Source organism: Tribolium madens, unplaced genomic scaffold (genome assembly GCF_015345945.1).
Source record: "Tribolium madens isolate multiple individuals breed KSU strain unplaced genomic scaffold, Tmad_KSU_1.1 Scaffold_96;HRSCAF=242;Tcas5.2_LG5, whole genome shotgun sequence".
NCBI lineage: Eukaryota > Metazoa > Arthropoda > Insecta > Coleoptera > Tenebrionidae > Tribolium > Tribolium madens.
In genome coordinates, this window is record NW_025401068.1 from 13,125,664 (window position 1) to 13,146,341 (window position 20,678).

Here is a 20,678-nt window from a genome sequence, read left to right on the forward strand (position 1 = left end):
TTAAAAAACGGTTGTAAAAACACCAACAGCCGAATAAACCATTTTACACAACTAAAAATGTCTTATAAAAAAATATTTGTAAAAACGGTTTCATACAGTGAGTCCTGTGCGATGATTTAAGACTATAGATGTTGTAAATTTGACTTGCATTGGCTTCAAGCTGTTAGCCATAACAATTAAAAGCAATTTCCTGTTTTTGTTATTCCAGTTGTACCAATTTAATTGCATCAGTGTTGACAAAATACGCTCCGACTGAAACTCTGTATAAACTTTTCACAGTTAAAGAAAAATGTTATTACTTCTGATTCAATAGATTGTCCAGTTATAAAGAAACAAGAACTGCAAATTAAAATGGGAACACTTAAACATGCAATTCGCCACCATTGAATAGGAGCCCCGTCTAAAATCTAATTCTTTTGTAATAATGATTTGAATATTTTACTAAACTTTTTTTTTACTTCAAGAAGCGACAAAACTTGACCTGTCATCAAAAAAAGACCAGCCACTGTGAATGGTACAATAAAAGGTGCCATTATTTTAACTGCTTCATCTAGAACACTGAAGAAAAAATCTATATGGAGTATAAAACACAAAAAACTAGTGTCTTACTGCAAAATTTCTTGATGTCTTTTTATACAAAATTTAAGTCTGACACTAATTTCTTTCTGATAGCTTTCATCGTGTAAAAGAAGAAATGCTGCTTCTGGTAGAATAGTTATCTAATTCTTTTATGTACTTATTGAAGATATATAGCTGAAATTTCCAATGTTGTGATACGTAATTTACTTGATATGTGTGTGCGGGAGTCGCAAGTCCTATCGTGTAAAGATTTATTTTAGTCAATATCCCAAAAATCCAGTTTTGATATGGAAACACTTGACGAAATTTGTACGAAAAGAAAATAATTTTCTCGTCGCCGTCTTGGGGATAACTTAAGAAAATTACACTAACAATTACAAACACTGTGTTTACGAAAGTGAGAATATTAATCATCTTTGATTCTTTCTTGATTTTCAATTTCGTCTCTTGTCCAGCTGAATCAATACTCCAGGGTGATTCAACACTCATTGCTTTGTCCAATACACCAGATTTAATTATATGAGTGTATAAAGTAAGTGTGAACTTGAAAAAACGCAAAAACTTAAAATGTGATTCTAATTAAATACATTACAACTTACGTAAGGAAATTGCATTAAAAGCCAGCTGTAATTCCATATTTCAGATACATTAAAAATAAAAATGTAGTGATATACAGTTAATCCAATTATAATTATGTTGTAACAGAGACAGATTTTTAAAAGCAATTTGACAAAGTTTAGATAAAACACATCTTGGGCCAAGATGCGAACAACTTTTAATGGGTCGTCTAAAACCGTAAAAAATCGATGATTTTTGCTCATTTTCTCAAATATGTGACTTGCTACCTTTCAGTTTTTCTGGCTCACGATGATAATTCATTGTTAAGTGATTGTAAACCAATATCTAACTGTAGACTAGGTTTAAGACTGCTTCTGTGTAATTGGAATTGTTAAATTCGTTTGTAAAATTACTTTAGATGCGCTTTTAATAGGTAGGTACTCAATATTGTTAAACATTACCAGTGTTTTAAACTAATTTTCTTAAATTATGCATCCTTGAACTTTTCCTTAGAAAATGGTGGATGCGCCGGGCTACGTCTCCGAATAAAAAATTTTGTAAAAAAGATTCACGGAAAAATATAAATAAATAAAATAAAAACTTTGTGAATGCGAATAGACGAATCCGCGAATAGACGAATACGAATATACGAATACACGAATAGACGAAAACGCGAATAGACGAATACGCGAATAGACGAATAGACGAATAATTAAATAAAACATAATTTCTGAAGTTGAAAAATAGCAAATTGATTTCAAAATATTTTGTCTTTTCCAGCTGTGTTGGACATTTTGATGAAACATATGAAAACCTACGGAGGCGTTGTCAAGTTTCACGGAGGTCCCATAGACAAAACCTTATTAGTTTCTGATTACAATTTTCTTGAAAATGTCTTAAGTTCTACGAAAATTTTAAACAGTGATGGTGAAAAGAGTGCAATTCGAAGATGTGTAACATTTCACCAACATTTTTTGGGCCCCAAAATCGAAGAATGTTAACACCAGCGTTCCATTTTTCATTTTTGGAGCACTTTATCGACGTATTTGAATCGGCCGAAAGCAAACTGGTCGAAAAATTAGAAAAAGTTGTAGTTGTTGATATTTACCCATTCGTGACATTTTGTACCCTTGATATTATTTGTGGTAAATTTTCGCATTTCACAAATTAAATCCAACTAAATTTTTTATCCAGAAACTGCAATGGGTACAAAAATTAACGCCCAAGATAATGGCGAGTCAGAAAACTTCCAAAGTGTGAAACAAATGTGTAAAATCATAATTTTCTCTTATGCAATTGAATAATTTAACGTATCCGTTGACAAAGAACTTCTACACAGAGAAGAATGCCTTGAAAATTTTCCACCAAAAAACAAACAGTGTCATAAATCAAAGACGCGAAGAGTTAAAAAATCAATCGAAGATAATGAAGCAAGAAAATGACTTTGGTACCAAGACCAAAAAGGCATTTTTAGACTTACTTTTAGAAGCCACCATGGATGGTAGACCACTTACTGATCTAGAGATACGTGAAGAAGTTGATACATTTATGTTTGAGGTAATTATAAATTATATTTCATTTAAACCGCTGCCCATAATTTTGTATCCCATAATCCCGATAATTCCAAAATAATTCAAAATAATCCCAAATAATTCCAAATACTCCCAAATCATTCCAAAATAGTTCCACGTCGACATAATTCCAAATTTATATAAAAGTAAAAGCTGATGTGATATTTATTAAATAACAGGAAAAGTTGTTTAGAATAAACATCTAGGCCCCTATACCAAATTTCAAAATCATCGGCTAACTTTGATTTGTCATTTTTTTATGTTTACCTTTTATTTTTAATTGTTCTTTTATTACGAATAAAATAAATTTACATTTAGATTATTAGTAATAAATAACTTTTTGACGTATCTGTTAATAAAAAGCAAAACTTCTTGGAAAAAAAATGAAAAAACATAGTAGGCCGATGATTTTAAAATTTGGCATGTTGATTCCAAACAACTTTTCTTAATAACTTTTTGTCGTATTTGTCACACCAAAGGTACTTTACTCTATAAAAATATTAGTTTTTTGAAAATTTCCAACCATACTTGATTTTTCAAAACTAAAATTATGTTAAAAATTAATCTTTAACCAAGCAGGGCTGAACCCCAACAAATGAAAATTTAATTTTTTTATCTTTTACAAGAGTRGTTTCACCTATCCGGGGACACACTGTATAATATTAGGTAAAAGAAAGTAAACACAATCAACGACAAAAAAATAATTTGAAAACGTAACATAAAACCAATTCTCAGATAAATAATAAAAATGTGAATAAAAATAAATAATATATAAAATCTAGAAAACAATATTAAAAACAAATACGTATTGCAAAACCTATTCAAATCCTCGTATTACTATTAATTATTATTATTTTGATTTGATCATGATTTAATTTAAAAAAGTCTTTTGAACAAAACAAAATAGAACTGTTAATTATTTCGGGTGTGTCAAAAAGGTCGGTATAAGAATTATAACACTAAAAAGAAATAAAAATAACCAAATTTTTAATTATGTATTAAATGTGTAACACTCGCTTGAAGTCCATGAAGAGACGCGCTAAAAATAGAACAGTAAAATAATTTCATTTTGTAATTTATGAAACTGCCTCAGGTAAAATATTTACAAAATTTTGAAGCTCAACAATGAGAAAACTAATAGAATTATGTAATTTTTGCTTATTCTTAATGAATTACAAAATCGGGTATATTTCCAAATACTAAAATAATTCCACAAACATCTATATAATTCCAAATTTAAATAAAAGTAAACTGATGTGATCTTTACAGTTTAAACTTGATCGAAATGTTTTCTGATATTATTTTTTAATATTTGCGTAAGTGCTTTACTATAATATGAGTATAAATAAGTATAAGTTAGCCTTTGTAATTTCCAATAAATATATTTTACATTCATCTTTAATAATTATGTAGATTAACTTACCTATTACAAATATACACAACTTCACACAAAGTCTGAGGTTTTAATGTACATGACTACTTCTAGGGAATTCTAAAGAATTCCAAATAATCCCAAACAATTCTAAATAATCCCACCACTTGTACACTAATTCCACAGCGGTTTACCCCCGATTTGGACTAAAAAAAAACATTTTAGGGACATGACACAACAGCTTCGGCAATAAGTTTTGCATTGTTCTGTTTAGCCGCCACTCATCCTGAAGTTCAAGTACGTTTTTTTTTTTTCTTTTAATTGAAAATTTTTTTTAGTTCAATTTCTAGGCCAAAGTTTTACAAGAACAAAAAGATTTATTTAGTGGTACTAAAAACCCCACACCCACATACACAGATTTACAAAGCATGAAATACTTGGAGTAAGTCATTAAAGAAACTCTTAGATTATATCCTTCAGTTCCATTTTATGGCAGAAAAACCAATGAGCCTGTGGAATTCAGTAAAACTACTTTAGTAAATTTTACGATTTTTCTTCAATGAGTGTTATAGACAATGGAATTATTCCGAAAGATGTAACAATTACTGTGTTTACATATGGGATTCACCGAAATCCTGAGTATTTTAACTATCCTGAGAAATTTGATCCCAGCCGAAACCGTCGATGGTAAACATCCATATTCTTTTATACCATTCAGTACTGGACCCAGAAATTGCATTGGTAATTTTTAAAATAACACAATCTAGATTTGAAGTGAAAATTTTAGGACAAAAATTCGCAATGTTAGAAATGAAAAGTACTTTATCAAAAATTATAAGAAAATTCGCGTTGCAGAGCAGACTGCAGAGTTGCAGCAACTGACTGCTGAAACTGTGCTAAAGTCTGTAAACGGCATTAAAATAAGCTTGGAGTTGAGACAATAGTATTTTAAAAACTTAAAAAAACTTATCTTTGAAGCTCTGAAAAAGATAAAATAAAACATTTAACTTAAAAACTGTTTAATTTCATGAAACACCTTCCAAATTCCAATTTTCTCTTTTTTCCTAGAATTCTATGGAATTAAGACTTACACTTATATTTTAGGAGCAGTTTTTTTTAGAACAAAGTAATCTAGTTACTAATTTATAAAATTATATTTGAATTTTTAACAAAACTGCTTTTTTCCCGATTCAAAATATTGATAGTATGCTTCTTATTTTATGCAAATGTAAATCCATTTTGTCACATACATTTCACTAATATTAGAAATTAAATTTAACAATAGCATATCAATCAGCAGGTGCGAAACAAAATTGAAAAAAACTAATACTTGATATTTGAATTTTTCTCAATTTTCAAATAATTAATTGTGCTTTGTTTCTTTTAATTTCGATGACTAAAAATAGGAAGATAAATAGATGGTGACGCCACAATGATAGTTATAATAAAATGAATCAGAACAAATAAAAAATATATTACATAATTTATGAAAAATTAGTATTCCTTTTATTTGAAATTTTTGCAATTTTTAGTCTTTTCCTGAATTAAAAAAGTACCCCACAGTAACACAGAGTTTTTACCTCATTTTGAGTATTTGTAATAGAGTGCAAAATTCAATAGTTTTTATTTTTTTATGAAAAAACGCATTATTTAAATTGCATGAAAAAAATACAGTAACATAAGTAGGTAATCTAGGATACACCAAAAATAAATCAAAAACTTCTTCCGTACAGTTTTGTTATAAAAAAATAAAATGGCCAAAAATAAAGGGGATTTTTAAACAAAAATTTTTAAATTAATATATATATTGCTGCTAAGGCCACCAAAAAGTTATGATAATTTTTTCAGAATTTTTAAATAACGATTTATTTTTTTATTCAGTTTAACTCAAACCCCAAGGTCGATTACTCAGTCGTCTGTTGACTGTAAAAGTAGGTTACCAGACGGGGGAATGCCGCAATAATAATAATTATTTGCATGCTCCACTCATATCAGACGCAGTATTCAACAAAAACGTCTTTGCATTTGATAAAATTTCTCAGTAGTTATCTTTTTAAAGTGCAAGTGATTATATTTAAATTTAATATTTGAGTTGCCGACAAAATGGGCATTTTAGCAGATGTTTTCCTCCCCTTCGGTGTAATTTTTTTGATATTTTGGTACTGGTATCGGGCACAAAAGAGCAAAAATATTATCGGAACATTCCAACAGTTCCAATCCTGGGAAATGCTTTGGATTTTACAACCACAATAGGTGAGAATTTGTGTCACCAAAACTTGCTTAAAATTAAACTTTTTAGAATTACTGGGGACTTTAATGCGATACAGAAAGGACTATGGGGGAATAGTAAAAGTGCACATTGGCCCTTTGAGACAATTTTTGCTCGTGTCTGACTACAAAATGCTGGAATTTCTATTGAGTAGTTCCAAAATAATGGATAAATCCGAAGATTACAAATTTTTATGTAGTTGGTTGGGGACAGGTCTTTTGCTGGCAGATGGAGGTGATTATTTTTGAGAGAATCATCGATATTATCAGTATTTTTCAGGACCAAAATGGAAAAAACACCGCAAAATCCTTACACCAGCATTTCATTTCCAAATCTTGGAGCAGTTTGTGGAAGTTTTTGATTCTTGCAGTAATATTTTAATAGAAAAATTGCACAAAAAAGTGGGCAAAAACAGTGTTGATGTCTATCCCTTAGTCACTTTATTCACACTTGATGTTATTTGTGGTAAGTTTTGCTCGTTTAAATTAATTTTCAATACCAATTTCTTGTAAAGAGAGTATCATGGGAATAAAAATTAATGCCCAAGACGATGTGGAGTCTGATTATGTGCAAAGTGTGAAGCACATGTGCAGAATAAWAWWYYAAYGMRKAWTTRKKCSGMMSKAAWMMTWMYWTTTTTMMTRSMTTTRKKKAYYAAKRWWTTTWWWKKAAYYAYGGSRYMWRSYAWTRRMSKWMYWWAAYSKWAWWYSSMMYWTTRSYKCCSYWTMYAKYYAWTWKKAAKCCSGMRKAAAAAWMMRSYYGYKKYSKYYGGYAWMYYGYAYYAAAAAKCKWTTRTWYYKCRMYWTTTWYYAYSRWAAAWTTYYMGGYAAKCCCRTKYKCKAYYWRYWRWMWYMWCAWGWAYWTMWMYKMTWTAMYTTTMKGGMRSYTYWRKKRWRGMSTMRTGRWAWTWMTMWMWKGWMATWTTYMMMMSKTYARWKRKCMGKMMRRSKMYTWAGMWWWAKMTWATWTRGWRTGMRTKAWWKRSKWYWMMTCCAGYWAWSMYKAWATYAAMWWKAASWGWRWKWWWRRGYWYWTTRRSAYYWYASTMKWMRRYAYSWWCAAYYSWRYAWWTWTMMMGAWRRMGWYYTYAYWMAWYCKWWYCMMRWYWYCRRMWKAMWTRRSYWAATSMMGWMAAYAMWWWCAWTWWGGTWYTWSKRMWKAYTTKKRWWKAWWYMMWGKKKATCMMMWYWYYAWTTTCAAWWWSMTKATMGAMAKKWWWAYMWYKKAKAWMMSRACWTTMTRKYTYWYYTWTKKYWKYYMWCKRYYAWWKMTWKAAYYYWKKRYAWYTWWRTMWTRCRAMWWGYTWTYKATKYYMWSKKWAYATWMRRCWAWGKTRKTYWAKRWTTRYYTRCTYGRKSYWMMYAKWYRWRWGYTAAWWWAWRYRKKWAWGKWTWWYWWKKWWTKAYRYCWGMRSKYAMYWWRTYMYRRYYWAAWTRYKRARYWWGYYAATMAAYTSWYWRCWYRKTAWWWMAAWWAMWRWKMMRSAYKWKRWWSCWYRMMTMSKWKWYKAMWYTMTKKTMTRAYKWYTWYWYASWSWWTTWYAGRRRSKAKKWGSTGTTKKMKWASATWWTWWAKTYWMAYKMMSWMAYWRWMTRWRKWWGTRRSCWYWTMYTARWWAYWTAYMRRWWAAWKWYKMWWWYTYWWAWTTYRWSWWWTWYTWKKKTMMWWAWAAKWAKWRAARTSWWWWWWWWRTRMMARYMAWWTTMSWGRYWMAAWWWAWTWYAKWMAKWAKWRWAKTMRMTWARWTWTRWKWRWTTTTWTRAYMWWWAKWYAMAWWMGMGSKWSAKYTWAWRWWWKTTKARWRRWWWAKKKYTWAWSTWWWTAKWWWTWWGSYATWWRRAWYAYTWTTRWRTKWWTGWMWWWGTACKTWKRWWAWAAKAGSYCSWRAMYWAYWRTWWWTWRAWRWMAWWARKYWTWKAKTTMMAAGGKATWAAAYWAWTWWRRTKTTKMRWTRMMTYRKWRTKAMWMKKTKARWKGAWYSYAAYTTWAWWRKTWAKWWTARAKRWYYRAATRMMWWSKWTYMRWWAMWWTWKAAAWYWAKWATWAWMAWWSWWSKKTWWMWMKRMCATRWGKAAKAAATMWAAAKAWTWWWWSRAWASARRWAYKKAWTTYRWMMTMGWKWRMTKATWWAYTMSWAAAAWAKWWKWAAAYKKWMRAAKTTTARMRMAYKRWSRYSAYMMKMMTYRKCAKAWMMMMGGAWTKMYYMMMWKAMTGMTMMWWAWMARTAWAAMWGSKRWYTWTYYAAMWWKTMMMGTRATMSGWWAWMTAKTMMAWTTTWWTTTMMWAWWWRTYGYWTWSYYKWWYWWTRTWTTYWWWKTWKTGYWYWWWKAYWWYRWAMWWSWGSKKWRTMYWCWWYRAYAAAWTAMWWTTKCWYMWYWTTKGWWGAAWWWTTMTWWAYAWWRASWYAWWRWKWWWTTYYAWTKAKTMYAWTMKMTTWTYWAAGKMKTMWYKWWWTMWMYMAYTWMMKYGWTWKMWWMMWYYKMWAYTMAKWTTWWWTYAWMKTWAWWWMWTWRWWWYWRKGAWKMWMRMYYWTTWWKTTYYWWWTARWAYWWAAMSAYWRYMTMTMKYYRTASAAYYYMWKYWMRGGSAWWYCKGMYAMRRKRRTSMAWWAWWMMWYWRAAWKTYAYWWRWAMRGYYMMKSYAYKSKWRYWRYWWWTTATGGAGGAATATAGCTTTTGCTTAGTATTACCTAATTCAGCAATTTTTAATACTATTTAATCAGTTTTGGTAAAATCGCCGTTCAAAAATGGAAATATTTTAAACTACACATTATAAAAGTTTCTGATAGTTTATGCTTTATGCTGTTTCGTTTAAATTATTTTTGGGACGCCCATTGTATTGAACTTTTCTTTTTTGTAAATATCAAAAAAACGGAGTTTACCATTATAAAAACCTTGTTTATTCTGATTTTATAGTAATTTTTTAAACTTTTAGGATGAAACCAGATTGTCTCGAAAATAAAATAAGTGACAATATTTTGTGTATTTACCGAAATACATTGTTTTCTTGAATATTTGGATAAAAGTTTGTGTTTTTTTCTATAATGTAGTGAAATTTTTTTTGTGTCCTTAGTTTTTGTGTAATAAATTTTTAAAAACAATATACCGAGGGGCCGTAAACTCTGGAATCAATTGTATAAAATTTTGAAATTTAAGCGTAATGGCTTGGAATAATTAAAATTATCTTTGAATTGTTTAAAATTTCTGGTATTTTTTTTGAATTATTGATAATTTGTTTTGAAAATTACGGGAATTAATTTGGAAATATAGGATTTAATCTGAAAAAAAAAATGGAATTATGCAGGATTATATTGGAATTACTAGAATTTAGGTGGATTTTTTTAGAATCACAGGAATTCTCTTTGGAATTACTGAGATTATTTTCGAAACTAATAAAAAAATTTTAGAATTATCAGAGATAATTTTTTAGAGATAAGATTTTCTTGATAGAGCTATCGGAATTAATCTGGAATTACAAATACAGGAATTATTTTTGAATTACGAAAATTCAGTTCGGATCTTATACCTCCATGGTTCGGATTACAGGAATTAATTTTGAATTTATAAATTAATCTAAAAATAATGGAATTACGAAAGAGTATTGCAATTACTGGAATTTCGATTATTTTTTTAATATACTTAATAATGTGTTTTTATTAAATAAAGCAAATATTTCAAAACCTAATAAAAAACACTTATTGAAAAGTAAATAAAAATTTTGAAACGTAGGTGTAATATATATTCACTTTATTTTAAATGACAAAAAATATGTAACAAACTCAATGTGCAAAAATTTTAAACACTTTTTGTGAGAAATCACCACTCTGTATTTTCAGAGTCAAAGTGCAAAATTTAAACTCTGATAACTTTGAAATTTTTATAGACAAAATTTTTTAACATGTTTTCCATGTTCTTGGTATCTCACCTTACATGGCATTTTTGGTCCACCTATAAGTATTTTGACAACAAATAATTAATAGATTAGGTGTATCGTCTGTAATAAATGGATTTTTTATTCAATACTATTAAACAAGAAAAACATTATTACCTATTTCTAATTACCCACAAGTTGCTATTATGGTCAAATGATTCATTTATTAAGATATCATACCTATTAGTTGACAAAGTATTTAACTAGCTTAGTCCATTAAATAATTTTTCAGTTAAAAAATCTTGTTAGTGAGTTAGTGTCGTCGAATCAGAAATGATTTTACAATGTTTTTTGGGTGTAACATTTGGTCTTATAATCTGGTTTCTATATCAATCAAGTAAAATAAATAGTTTCTACCAAAATATTCCCGGGCCAAAAGGAGTTCCTATTTTTGGAATTGCTTTTGAATATAGAAGCACACATGGTATGGACTAATTACATTTTTATCGTCGCTAAAATATTGCAGAAATCTTCTAGATGTATTAAAAAATCTTACTTCTTATATTAAAAATTACGGCGACATTGTAACAGCAAAAATAGGCCCTTTTCGACGGTACCTTTTAGTGTCTGACTACAAATTTTTGGAATGTATTTTGAGTAGCACAAAACTAATTAAAAAATCACACCATTACAATTTTTTCCACGGGTGGTTAGGTACTGGTTTACTTACAGCTGATGGTAATGTTTCTACAAAATTCTTGTAAAAAATTAAGAAACCATTTTAGGGACAAAATGGAAATCTCATAGACGTATTTTGACTCCAGCTTTTCACTTTCAGATTTTAGAACAATTTATTGAAGTTTTTGAAAAATGTGGTGATATTTTGGTAAACAAATTAGAAAAAGAAGTAGACAGTAAAAGCTTCGATATTTATCCTTACGTGACCTTGCACACTTTGGATGTAATATGCGGTAAGTTTGAAATAAAAAACACTGAAAACTCAAAATAATAATTGCAGAAAGTATAATGGGAATAAGTGTAAACGCCCAAAACAACAGCACATCAGAATACGTTAACAGCGTTCGAAATATAAGCAGAATTTTTGTAGAAAGATCGGTTTCTCCAATACAAATGTGTCCCTTTATGTACACTTTCACTAGAAATTATTGGGCGGAAAAAAAAGCTTTAAAAACTTTGCATCAGCACACGAATAGCGTAATAGATGCTAGAAAAAAAGAATTAAACAAATCTGAAAATACTAACACTAAAAAATCTAAAAAACCGTTTTTAGACTTGCTTTTAGAGACAAAAATTGAAGGCATGCCTTTAACACAAGAAGAAATAAGAGAAGAGGTTGACACTTTCATGTTTGAAGTAAGACTAATTTTAATATAACAATTTTATCGCAACTATTATTAAAAAATTAGATTATTTCAAAATCAACTTTTAATTAAATCGGTGTCCTAAGTTTAATTTTAAAAATCTTTTACAGGGTCACGACACCACAGCCTCTGCAATAAGTTTTACGCTGTTTTCTTTGGCGAATAATTTAGATGTTCAAGTAAGTTCACAATAAAATTAATTCTTTTTATAAGTCAGCACACAATTTTGTAATTTTGTAATGTAAAGTACAATATGCATTTGTAATTTCGTTTTTGTGTTTTATTTAAGTAACTATGTCACTCAACTTTTTAGGAAAAAGCTTTTGACGAACAAAAAACAATATTTGGAGACAAAAAGAATATTAGAGCTACATATGCCGACTTACAAAATATGAAATATCTGGAGAAAATTATTAAAGAAAGTCTGCGATTGTATCCTTCAGTGCCTTTTTACAACAGAGAAATTACTGAAGACATAACATTTGGTGAGATAAATTTTAAAACCAAAGCAAAAATTCAGTTCACTAAAAATGTTGTTTCGACACAGATGACAAGCTACTACCGAAAGGAGACACAGTAATGGTGTTTGCTTTTGCAATACACAGAAATCCAAAATACTTTGAAAATCCTGAGAAATTTAATCCCGACCGATTCTGTGACTTAGAAAACAAACTGCCCTTCGCATACATACCTTTTAGTGCTGGACCAAGAAATTGCATAGGTAAAAAATCCCAAGAAATAAATAATAAAAATGAAAAAAAAAAAAACAGAAACGGTTTACAAACAAAAATATTTGTTTATTACTCAGTTTTTCATGTCCCCTGTAAAAACTTTTCATTTATTGATTATTTGTGAAAATTTTTTTAGGTCAGAAATTTGCAATGCTAGAAATGAAAAGTACCATTTCCAAGATTTTAAGAAAGTACAAATTGTTACCAGCAGATCCACGACATGAATTAAATCTTGTATCCGAGTTGATTTTGAAATCTAGCAATGGCATAAAAATTGGTATACAACTTAGATGTTAAATAGTTAATTTTTTATTCGGTTTTATTAAGAAAAATTAAAATAGAACAATACTTTACAAGCTGAAATTTTATGCATATGGAAAAGAAGTAAGAAGAGTCAATGTAGGAAAAGAAAAATATTGTTTAATAAAATATATTTAATCTACATAAAATATAGGAAAATTTATTTAATTACTAAGCTTAGATTTAAGTTGGTCTCTCTCCGCTTTAAGCTTTTCGATTGTATCCATCCTTAATCTACAAATACGTTTCAATAGGTCATACTTTTCCTGTAGCACCGATGGTTCACTAAATATGTTACACTAAACAATAAAAAATCTATAAAAATTTGTTGTGCATTATTAACAGGGGGTACCTGAGCTTCAGCATGTGTAGTAGGAATCTTTTCACGTAACGAACACCCATTTTGTACTTCATTTAATCTTCTTAATTCATCTCTTTCCGTTTTTAGCGCCGTCATTTCTTCCAGAATTGATGCACCAAGTATATTACACTGTCAAAAAAAAAATACAAAAAAGTTTTACCCCTAATCAAATTGAATTTTCTTACTTCTGTACCAATTGATTGTTTATTTATTTGACGCGTTTGTTCATATTCCTTAATTTTGTGTTTCAGCTTCCGAATTTCTCGTTGTTGCATTTTATTATTTTCTTCTTGAAATTTCATCCACTCTGTGTACTGAAGCTCGTATTTTTTGTCCTGTTCCTCATAAACCTTTTGTTGCAAATTAACATAGTCTTTCATAGTGTTAAAATTTTCTTTTTGCAAAGTAGAATTCTGATTTTTTAACGTAATAACCACTAAAAAATTGCCATATAAATGTAAAAATAAAATTTCATAAGACTTACTTTTTTCTTGAGAAGTTACTACTCCAGTCAGTCTAGTAATTTCGTTTTGCAGCTTATCACAGTTTGGACAACCTAAAAAAAAAAAAAACAATTTTGAAGAAAAAGTATATAAAAAAATACCTTCTCTCGAGTCATCCCGTTTCTGATCTTTAAGTGCCATCATTTCCCCCAAATACTCTTTGTTAGTGTTTTCTAAATCATTAATTTGAGCTCTGAGAAATGTTTTTTCTAAAGAGAAATAATCTTTGAAAATCATGTGAGACTTTTTAACCGTTTCTTGAATTGCACATAAATCACAGTCGTTTTGGATTCGTAAAAGATCAATTTGACTTTTCAAAGTTGCATTATTTGTTTTGAGATCTCTTATAATACTCTTGAAATTTTCTCTTTCATCTTGGGAATGACGGACAAGCAATAGAGACTTCTGTTCAGAGATAAAATACTCTATAATACTACATAATACATTCCGGTATTTTATAATCTGTTCTAAATTAGATTTATTGTTACATGAAGTTAATTGTGTTATTTTATGTTTTAATTCTTCTATTTCCTCCAGATTTTTATCACTTTCCGAAAGACGATGTTTTTGTTTTTGTAATTCTAAGTCATTAAGAACTAATTTTTGCTTTTGATTCTCATTATCGTTCCTCAATTTTTCAATCTCTTTTTTCAAACAATTATTTTCAGAAGACATAGTAAACAATTTTTCTTTTAATTGTGCTTCCTTACTTTGAATTTCTAAATTTAGTTGGTCGTTACGTATTTTCATTGTCTCTGCTCTTCTTCCTTGTTCTTCAAATATCGTCCTCATTTCTTCAATTGTATTTTTCAGAGTGTCGTTTTGTGTACGAGAAACAGCAAATTCCTTCTTTAACGATTCGTATTCTTCAATTTTCTTCTTCATTTCTTCAATTATTTTTTTCAGAGAGTTGTTTTCTGTACAAGAAATCGCAAATTCGTTATTTAGTTCGATGTGCTTCTGCTTTAATAATTTGTATTCTTCAATTTTCATCTTCATTTCTTCAATTGTTATTTTCAGAGAGTCTCTTTCAGTACAACAAACAGCAAATTTGTTCTTTAATTGGATGGACTCATGCTTTACTGATTCGTATTCTTCAATTAATATCTTCATTTCTTCATTTGATTTTTTCAGAGAGTCGTTTTCTGTGCAAGAAACAGCAAATTCCTTCTTTAACGATTCATATTCTTCAATTACCATCTTCATTTCTTCTTTCAGAGATTTGTTTTCTGTACAAGAAGTCACAAATTCGTTATTTAATTCGATGTGCTTATGCTTTAACGATTCGTATTCTTCAATTATCATCTTCATTTCTTCATTTATTTTTTTTAAACAGCCGTTTTCTGTACCAGAAACAGCAAATTTCTTCTTTAGTTCTATGTACTCCTGCTTTAGCAATGTGTATTCTTCAATTGTCTTCTTCATTTCTTCAATTATTTTTTTCAGAGAGTTGTTTTCTGTACAAGAAATCGCAAATTCGTTATTTACTTCGATGTGCTTCTGCTTTAATAATTCGTATTCTTCAATTTTCATCTTCATTTTTTCAATTGTTATTTTCAAAGAGTCTCTTTCAGTACAACAAGCAGCAAATTTGTTCTTTAATTCGATGTACTCATGCTTTACTGATTCGTATTCTTCAATTAATATCTTCATTTCTTCATTTGATTTTTTCAGAGAGTTGTTTTCTGTACAAGAAGCAACAAATTCATTCTTTAGTTGAATGTAGTCGTGTTTTGACAATTCGTATTCTTCAATTAACATCTTCATTTCTTCATTTGATTTTTTCAGAGAGTCTCTTTCAGTACAACAAGCAGCAAATTTGTTCTTTAATTGCTTTACTGATTCATATTCTTCAATTAATATCTTCATTTCTTCATTTGATTTTTTGAGAGTGTCGTTTTCAGTGCCAATGGTAGCGAATTCGTTCTTTAATTGGATGTGTTCTTCTTTTAACAAATTGTATTCATTGCTAAAAAAATCATTGTCATGTCGGACATTATCTAACTCTTCCATAATTTTCTTATTTTCGTTTTTCAACGTTGATAAATTACTTTCAAAATTAGCTATGTTTTTATTTTTATCCGTCAATTCTAAAAATAAGTTATTAACGTTCGTTTTCAAGTCATGAAGAGTTTTGTTATTTAGTTCAATCTCAGTTTTCAGTCTGTCATTTTCTTCCGATAGAAATTTGTTTTCAGTTTCGCAATGACTTAACTCCATTTTCAGCTTAGAATTTTCTTCTAAAATGGCAGTACTTCCATTTCGTTCTTCTAACAGAAGCTGTTCTTTTCCAATTAACTCTAAACGAAGTTGATTAATACAATCTTTCATCTCAGTTAATTCTAAAGAATGTGATTTAATTAGCGAATCTTTCTCCAGAATTGAATTCGAAATTTCTTTGTCAATTTTCTCATTAACTAATATTTTTTGCAAATAAAGTAACTGATCTCTTATATCAATGATTTGAGGATAACAATAATTCTCAAAATCTTCGTTTAGATCTTCTTTTAATTTAAATTTTTCTTCTAATTCCTTTTGCTGTAACGAAAGATAACGTTGAATAATATAAAATCATATAAAAATATTAATTAGACTATTTCATACACAAAATTTGAGCCTATCCAAACTTTCATAATTTCTCATAATGAAAATATTGTTTTTGTAAATAAAATTAACGACATTTTGGCATGCACTCGGGATATTTCTATTGATAATTGCTTAAATTTTTACCCATAAACAATAAAAAAATTGGAAAACAGATTTTTACTTCACTAACTTTACACAAACACATTATACAGGTAGTCCAAAAGTCTGGAAACGATTTTATTCTGGCGAAACTCAATTTTTTTGGCAAATAAATTTATAGGCTATAAAAATTTTATTCAAAAAAAATTGATTATTAATTAATTGTTTATACTTACGAGATAAACATAGTAACATTTTTTTTAATGGAAATTTACCACATTTTTTTTAGACAACGAGCTTGTTACAAGAATTGTAGCTGTGCAATTTTTTTTTTGTAAGCCTCACATTTTTTTGTTAAAAAAAATGTTTGACTTACAAGAATTAAAGTAAATAAATTAATAAATGTTTAAAGGTTGTAAACAAGCGATGCAAAAATATTTTTTATTTTAATTAATTGTTTCAACTTTTGAGATTACCATACTAACAATTTTTTTCTTAAATAAAAACGGTTTTTTACTTATTGTTTCACAAAGATATGTGGTAGGTTTCCATTAAAAAAATGTTACTATATTTATCTCATAAGCATAAACAATTAATTAATAATCAATTTTTTTTGAATAGCATTGTATATTCCACACCTATAAATTTATTTGCCAAAAAAATTGATGGTTTCGCTAGAATAAAACTGTTTCCAGACTTTTGTATAGCAAAAAATTATTGCGTACCTGAATTTCATATTCATCAAAAAAATTGATGGTTTCGCTAGAATAAAACTGTTTCCAGACTTTTGTATAGCAAAAAATTATTGCGTACCTGAATTTCATATTCATGCAGTCTTTTTCTCGCATTTTGAAGCTCTTCTTCTAAACTAGCCTGCAACATTAATAAATTATCAAGTATAATTTAAGAAAATCATAACAAAACCTTTTTCAGTGCATCATTGTCTTCGTCTCCTGTCCCAATAGAAAATTTATTATAACCGTCGCTGAAACGATTAAGCTGCGGTGTTAAAAATTTGCTGAAAAGTGAATATTACATCAGTTTTAATATTTTGTAACAAAATAAACCTTTTCATTGGTGTTGTATCTTCCTCCATAATAGTTTCAAGAGCATTTTCTGCAGCGATGTGGCCTCTGAAAAAATTTATAGCGTAAATAATACAATTCATGAAAGGACTAAGAATACTTGAAGTTTAGTATTTAGTTCCACTCACTTTGAAGAGAATTCGTCCAAAAACAATAAACTGGATGCATCCTGATTTGCTACAAAATGATAAAATTAATAAAATAATTTAAAAAAACTTTATATCAATTACATCGTCCAAATAAGGGATTTTGTGTTGAAAATCCGATTGTGTGTCTTCTTTTAGGAATAGAAGGAATATTACTGATTTTGCCTCGTTGAAAGTGTTCAATTAATTCCATCTGTTGTTGCAACTTGTTCATCTCCCTCACATTAGCTTCTTGTGTTTCCTTAAAAAAAAACAATAAAAAAATATTATGCACATAATAAAATTACCTGTAATTTCTGATTAATGCACAATTGTTCTTCCAATTTCTTCTGCAATTGGGAATTTAAACTGGCATAACGTTTACTAACATCAGCATCCGTTAAAATTTCATTAACGTGGGGTTTATTCTTCACAGCTTTTGCTCGTTGCGCAAAACTAATAAATAAAATAATACCGATGATAATAATTTGCAAAACTTACGCCAACGTGGAACACGTGTCCTCTACTGACGCTAGTGTGATTGTTGCAATAATAAGGGTTTTTGAGTTACCACCTAGAGAGTCTTGGAGGAGTCTTGTCAATTTTGAATCACGAAAATTAATAAAGTCCTGACCATCACTTAGCTGTCTAATCACTAAACCTAAAGCTGACAAGGACCTATAAGATCAAAGAGATAACAGTGTCTATTTTTAAACGCACAAATATGCATAAAAAAGCGTAAAAATTCTTGACATCTGACATTAGACTTTGAACTTGAGACACAAATCCATTAATTAACAGAAATTAATTACTTATTTATGTGGCTGCCTTCTTTAAGTCTCGCTCCAGTGGCTTTCGTTTGTGCTACCCTTTCAGAACCTGCAAGGTCCACTAAATTGAGGTTTGAAACTTGAACAGGTCCACTAGTAAAATCAGTTACTTGAGTGGATTCAATAGTCTAAAAATATGCATTAAAAAAGCTAAACTAAAGTAAATTTCTTACGATTTTAAAAATGGTGTGTGACCTACTGCTCCGATCGTTGACTGTGTTTGAGGCAATGTGGCGATTCAAAGTTCCGGTTTTCAGGCACTCAAACATTTGTTTCCTACTTGACACAATTTCCTCCTTAATATTTTGCAACCCAATAGTTGCAGGGAAGAACTCACGAATCTTGACATCTTTATTTGAGGGATCCAACAAATCGTAGATTTTCTCATTGTAAATCTCAATATACGAGACTCGAATTAAAAATTTCCTATCTGCAGTGTTTTCAATATTGTTGAAAATATTTTCGATGGCCAATGTCATGATCCCTGACTGTCTCTTGTCTCCTAACATTGTGTAAGTTTTCCCTGAAGACGTTTGTCCGTAAGCAAAAATAGTTGAATTTAGTCCATTTAAAGACGAGTCCACAAAATCCCTCACGATGTCGTCATAAATATCTGAGTTTGTTTTGTCAATTCCAAAAATGTGGTCTAAAATTGTAAGTTGAAATGGATTTGGTCAAGGTTTGGTCACAAACCGAAGCTGAAAGCGTCTCCAAACTTTTGTCCATTGTTGTCAACCTGGTAAATTGTGTTGTTTTGGGTGCTCCACTGTGCTCGAAGCCTCTTCTCATGCTCGGTTGCGATAAGAGGCCGGATTCTTATGGCTACCTGTATATTTGTAGACATTCTTTTTACAAACCTGCGATAAACACCAAAAAAACAGTAAACTTATTGAGTCATTATCTGCGTTATACTTACTAATAAAACAAATTACAAAATTACACACAAATACTACCTAAAATTCCAACACATTAAAACTACAAATGAAACTTTTCAAAATATTTAACGGTTTTAAACGTCAAGAAAAAATAAAGTACGCTTGCGCTAAAATACAAGATGTCAGTTGTAAGGTATCACTGGTGTCGTAAAAGCTCAAGTGCATAATGACTAAGGTAGACGAGTCTGCTCAACTAAAATAAAATAAATTATTTCTACACAACCATAATCTGACAAAAATCAAAAAAATGTAGAATTGGCTTAAACACATGAGTTGAATAGCTTCCCTTAATTTTATTATCATGTACAGGTGTTTCACATAAGTTTACGAGGCCTGCGCCTGTAAGATGCAATCAGTAATACATATTCCGATACGAACTCGATTACAAATTTTGAAAAATTAGATTATCTTCTCCAGTTTGTTCACCCTTTCAAAAATTACATTTTTAGTTAGTTAGTGATTAAAATAAACTACAACTACTGTCATGGGTTTCCAAAAATTGCATAATTAAATGTGTATTTTTTGTATCTAGTGTATTGTGCCTTTTGTATATTTGGGTGCGTACATTAGGCGCAAGCCTCGTAAAGTTGTATGAAACACCCTGTATTTGTTTTGGGTTTCAATTTCTAATACACGGAATTTTGGACATCAAATTTATGTCAGTTTAAAAAATGTCAATGTACGGTTGGAGACAAAATACTTTGGTCGTCACTTTTCGGACATTTTAATGTAATTCAAGCTTTAACGTTAAAATGAATAACAATGTCAAATTAATGACAGCTAATATATTCACAGATTTATATCAAAAATATGTACATACAACTTGTCAACTATCAAAAACTTGTCAACTATGATTGACAGTAGCTAAAAATAAGGTTAACAGTCCTAAAGCATATTTTACAATTTAGACTTGCTTTTAAAGACAAAAATTGAAGGCATTCCTTTAACACAAGAAGAAATAAGAGAAGAGGTTGACACTTTCATGTTTGAAGTAAAACTAATTTAAACTATTATAAAAAAAATTACACCTTTTTCAACTGTATTTCCGAAAAAGTATATTTCAGAAAATGTTAATTGTAATTCAGATTAGTAAACTGTATTTTAGAAAACATAAAATGTAATTCAGAATCGTAAGTTGTTTTTCAGAAGACGTTAAATGTAATTCAGATTTGTCAGTTTTATTTCAGAAAGTGGTAATTGTAGATATTTTAGATTAGTAACTTGTATTTGAGAAATCGTTAATAGTAATTCAGAATGCGTCACTTGTAATTCAGAAATAAGATTTTGGGCTTAAAAATTAATATTGCAAGATAATGGTTTCTGAATTACAATAAATACTTTCTGAAATACAACTGATTAATTTAAATTCTAATTTATTCTCAAAATCTTCGTTTAGATCTTCTTTTAATTTAAATTTTTCTTCTAATTCCTTTTGCTGTAACGAAAGATAACATTGAATAATATAAAATCATATAAAAATATTAATTAGACTATTTCATACACAAAATTTAAGCCAATCCAA

General features: G+C 28.6%; 1 protein-coding gene and 2 pseudogenes across 2 annotated transcripts; 1 reads left to right on the forward strand and 2 right to left on the reverse strand.

The window, feature by feature from the left end:
• LOC123014000 lies at positions 1–1,068 on the reverse strand (annotated as a pseudogene).
• An 875-nt stretch (positions 1,069–1,943) lies between these two features.
• On the forward strand, positions 1,944–12,946 carry LOC123014003 (annotated as a pseudogene).
• On the reverse strand, positions 12,733–19,218 carry LOC123012512 (kinesin-like protein KIN-7L). 2 transcript variants are annotated; one of them, XM_044410495.1, is made up of 16 exons: positions 19,138–19,218; positions 18,915–19,078; positions 18,395–18,867; positions 18,204–18,349; positions 17,893–18,069; positions 17,700–17,847; positions 17,497–17,653; positions 17,395–17,443; positions 17,249–17,314; positions 17,106–17,199; positions 16,995–17,054; positions 13,598–16,034; positions 13,478–13,549; positions 13,179–13,429; positions 12,985–13,122; positions 12,733–12,931 (listed from the first exon to the last, which is right to left on the reverse strand). In XM_044410495.1, the coding sequence occupies exons 2-16, from the start codon at positions 19,063–19,065 to the stop codon at positions 12,797–12,799; spliced, it is 4,554 nt and encodes a 1,517-aa protein (XP_044266430.1). In that variant the 5' UTR covers positions 19,066–19,078; positions 19,138–19,218; the 3' UTR covers positions 12,733–12,796. The 2 variants fall into 2 exon arrangements, with proteins under 2 accessions (XP_044266430.1, XP_044266431.1); XM_044410496.1 differs by lacking the exons at positions 12,733–12,931; positions 12,985–13,122; positions 13,179–13,429; positions 13,478–13,549; positions 13,598–16,034 and adding an exon at positions 16,907–16,943.
• Between the last annotated feature and the right edge of the window lie 1,460 nt (positions 19,219–20,678).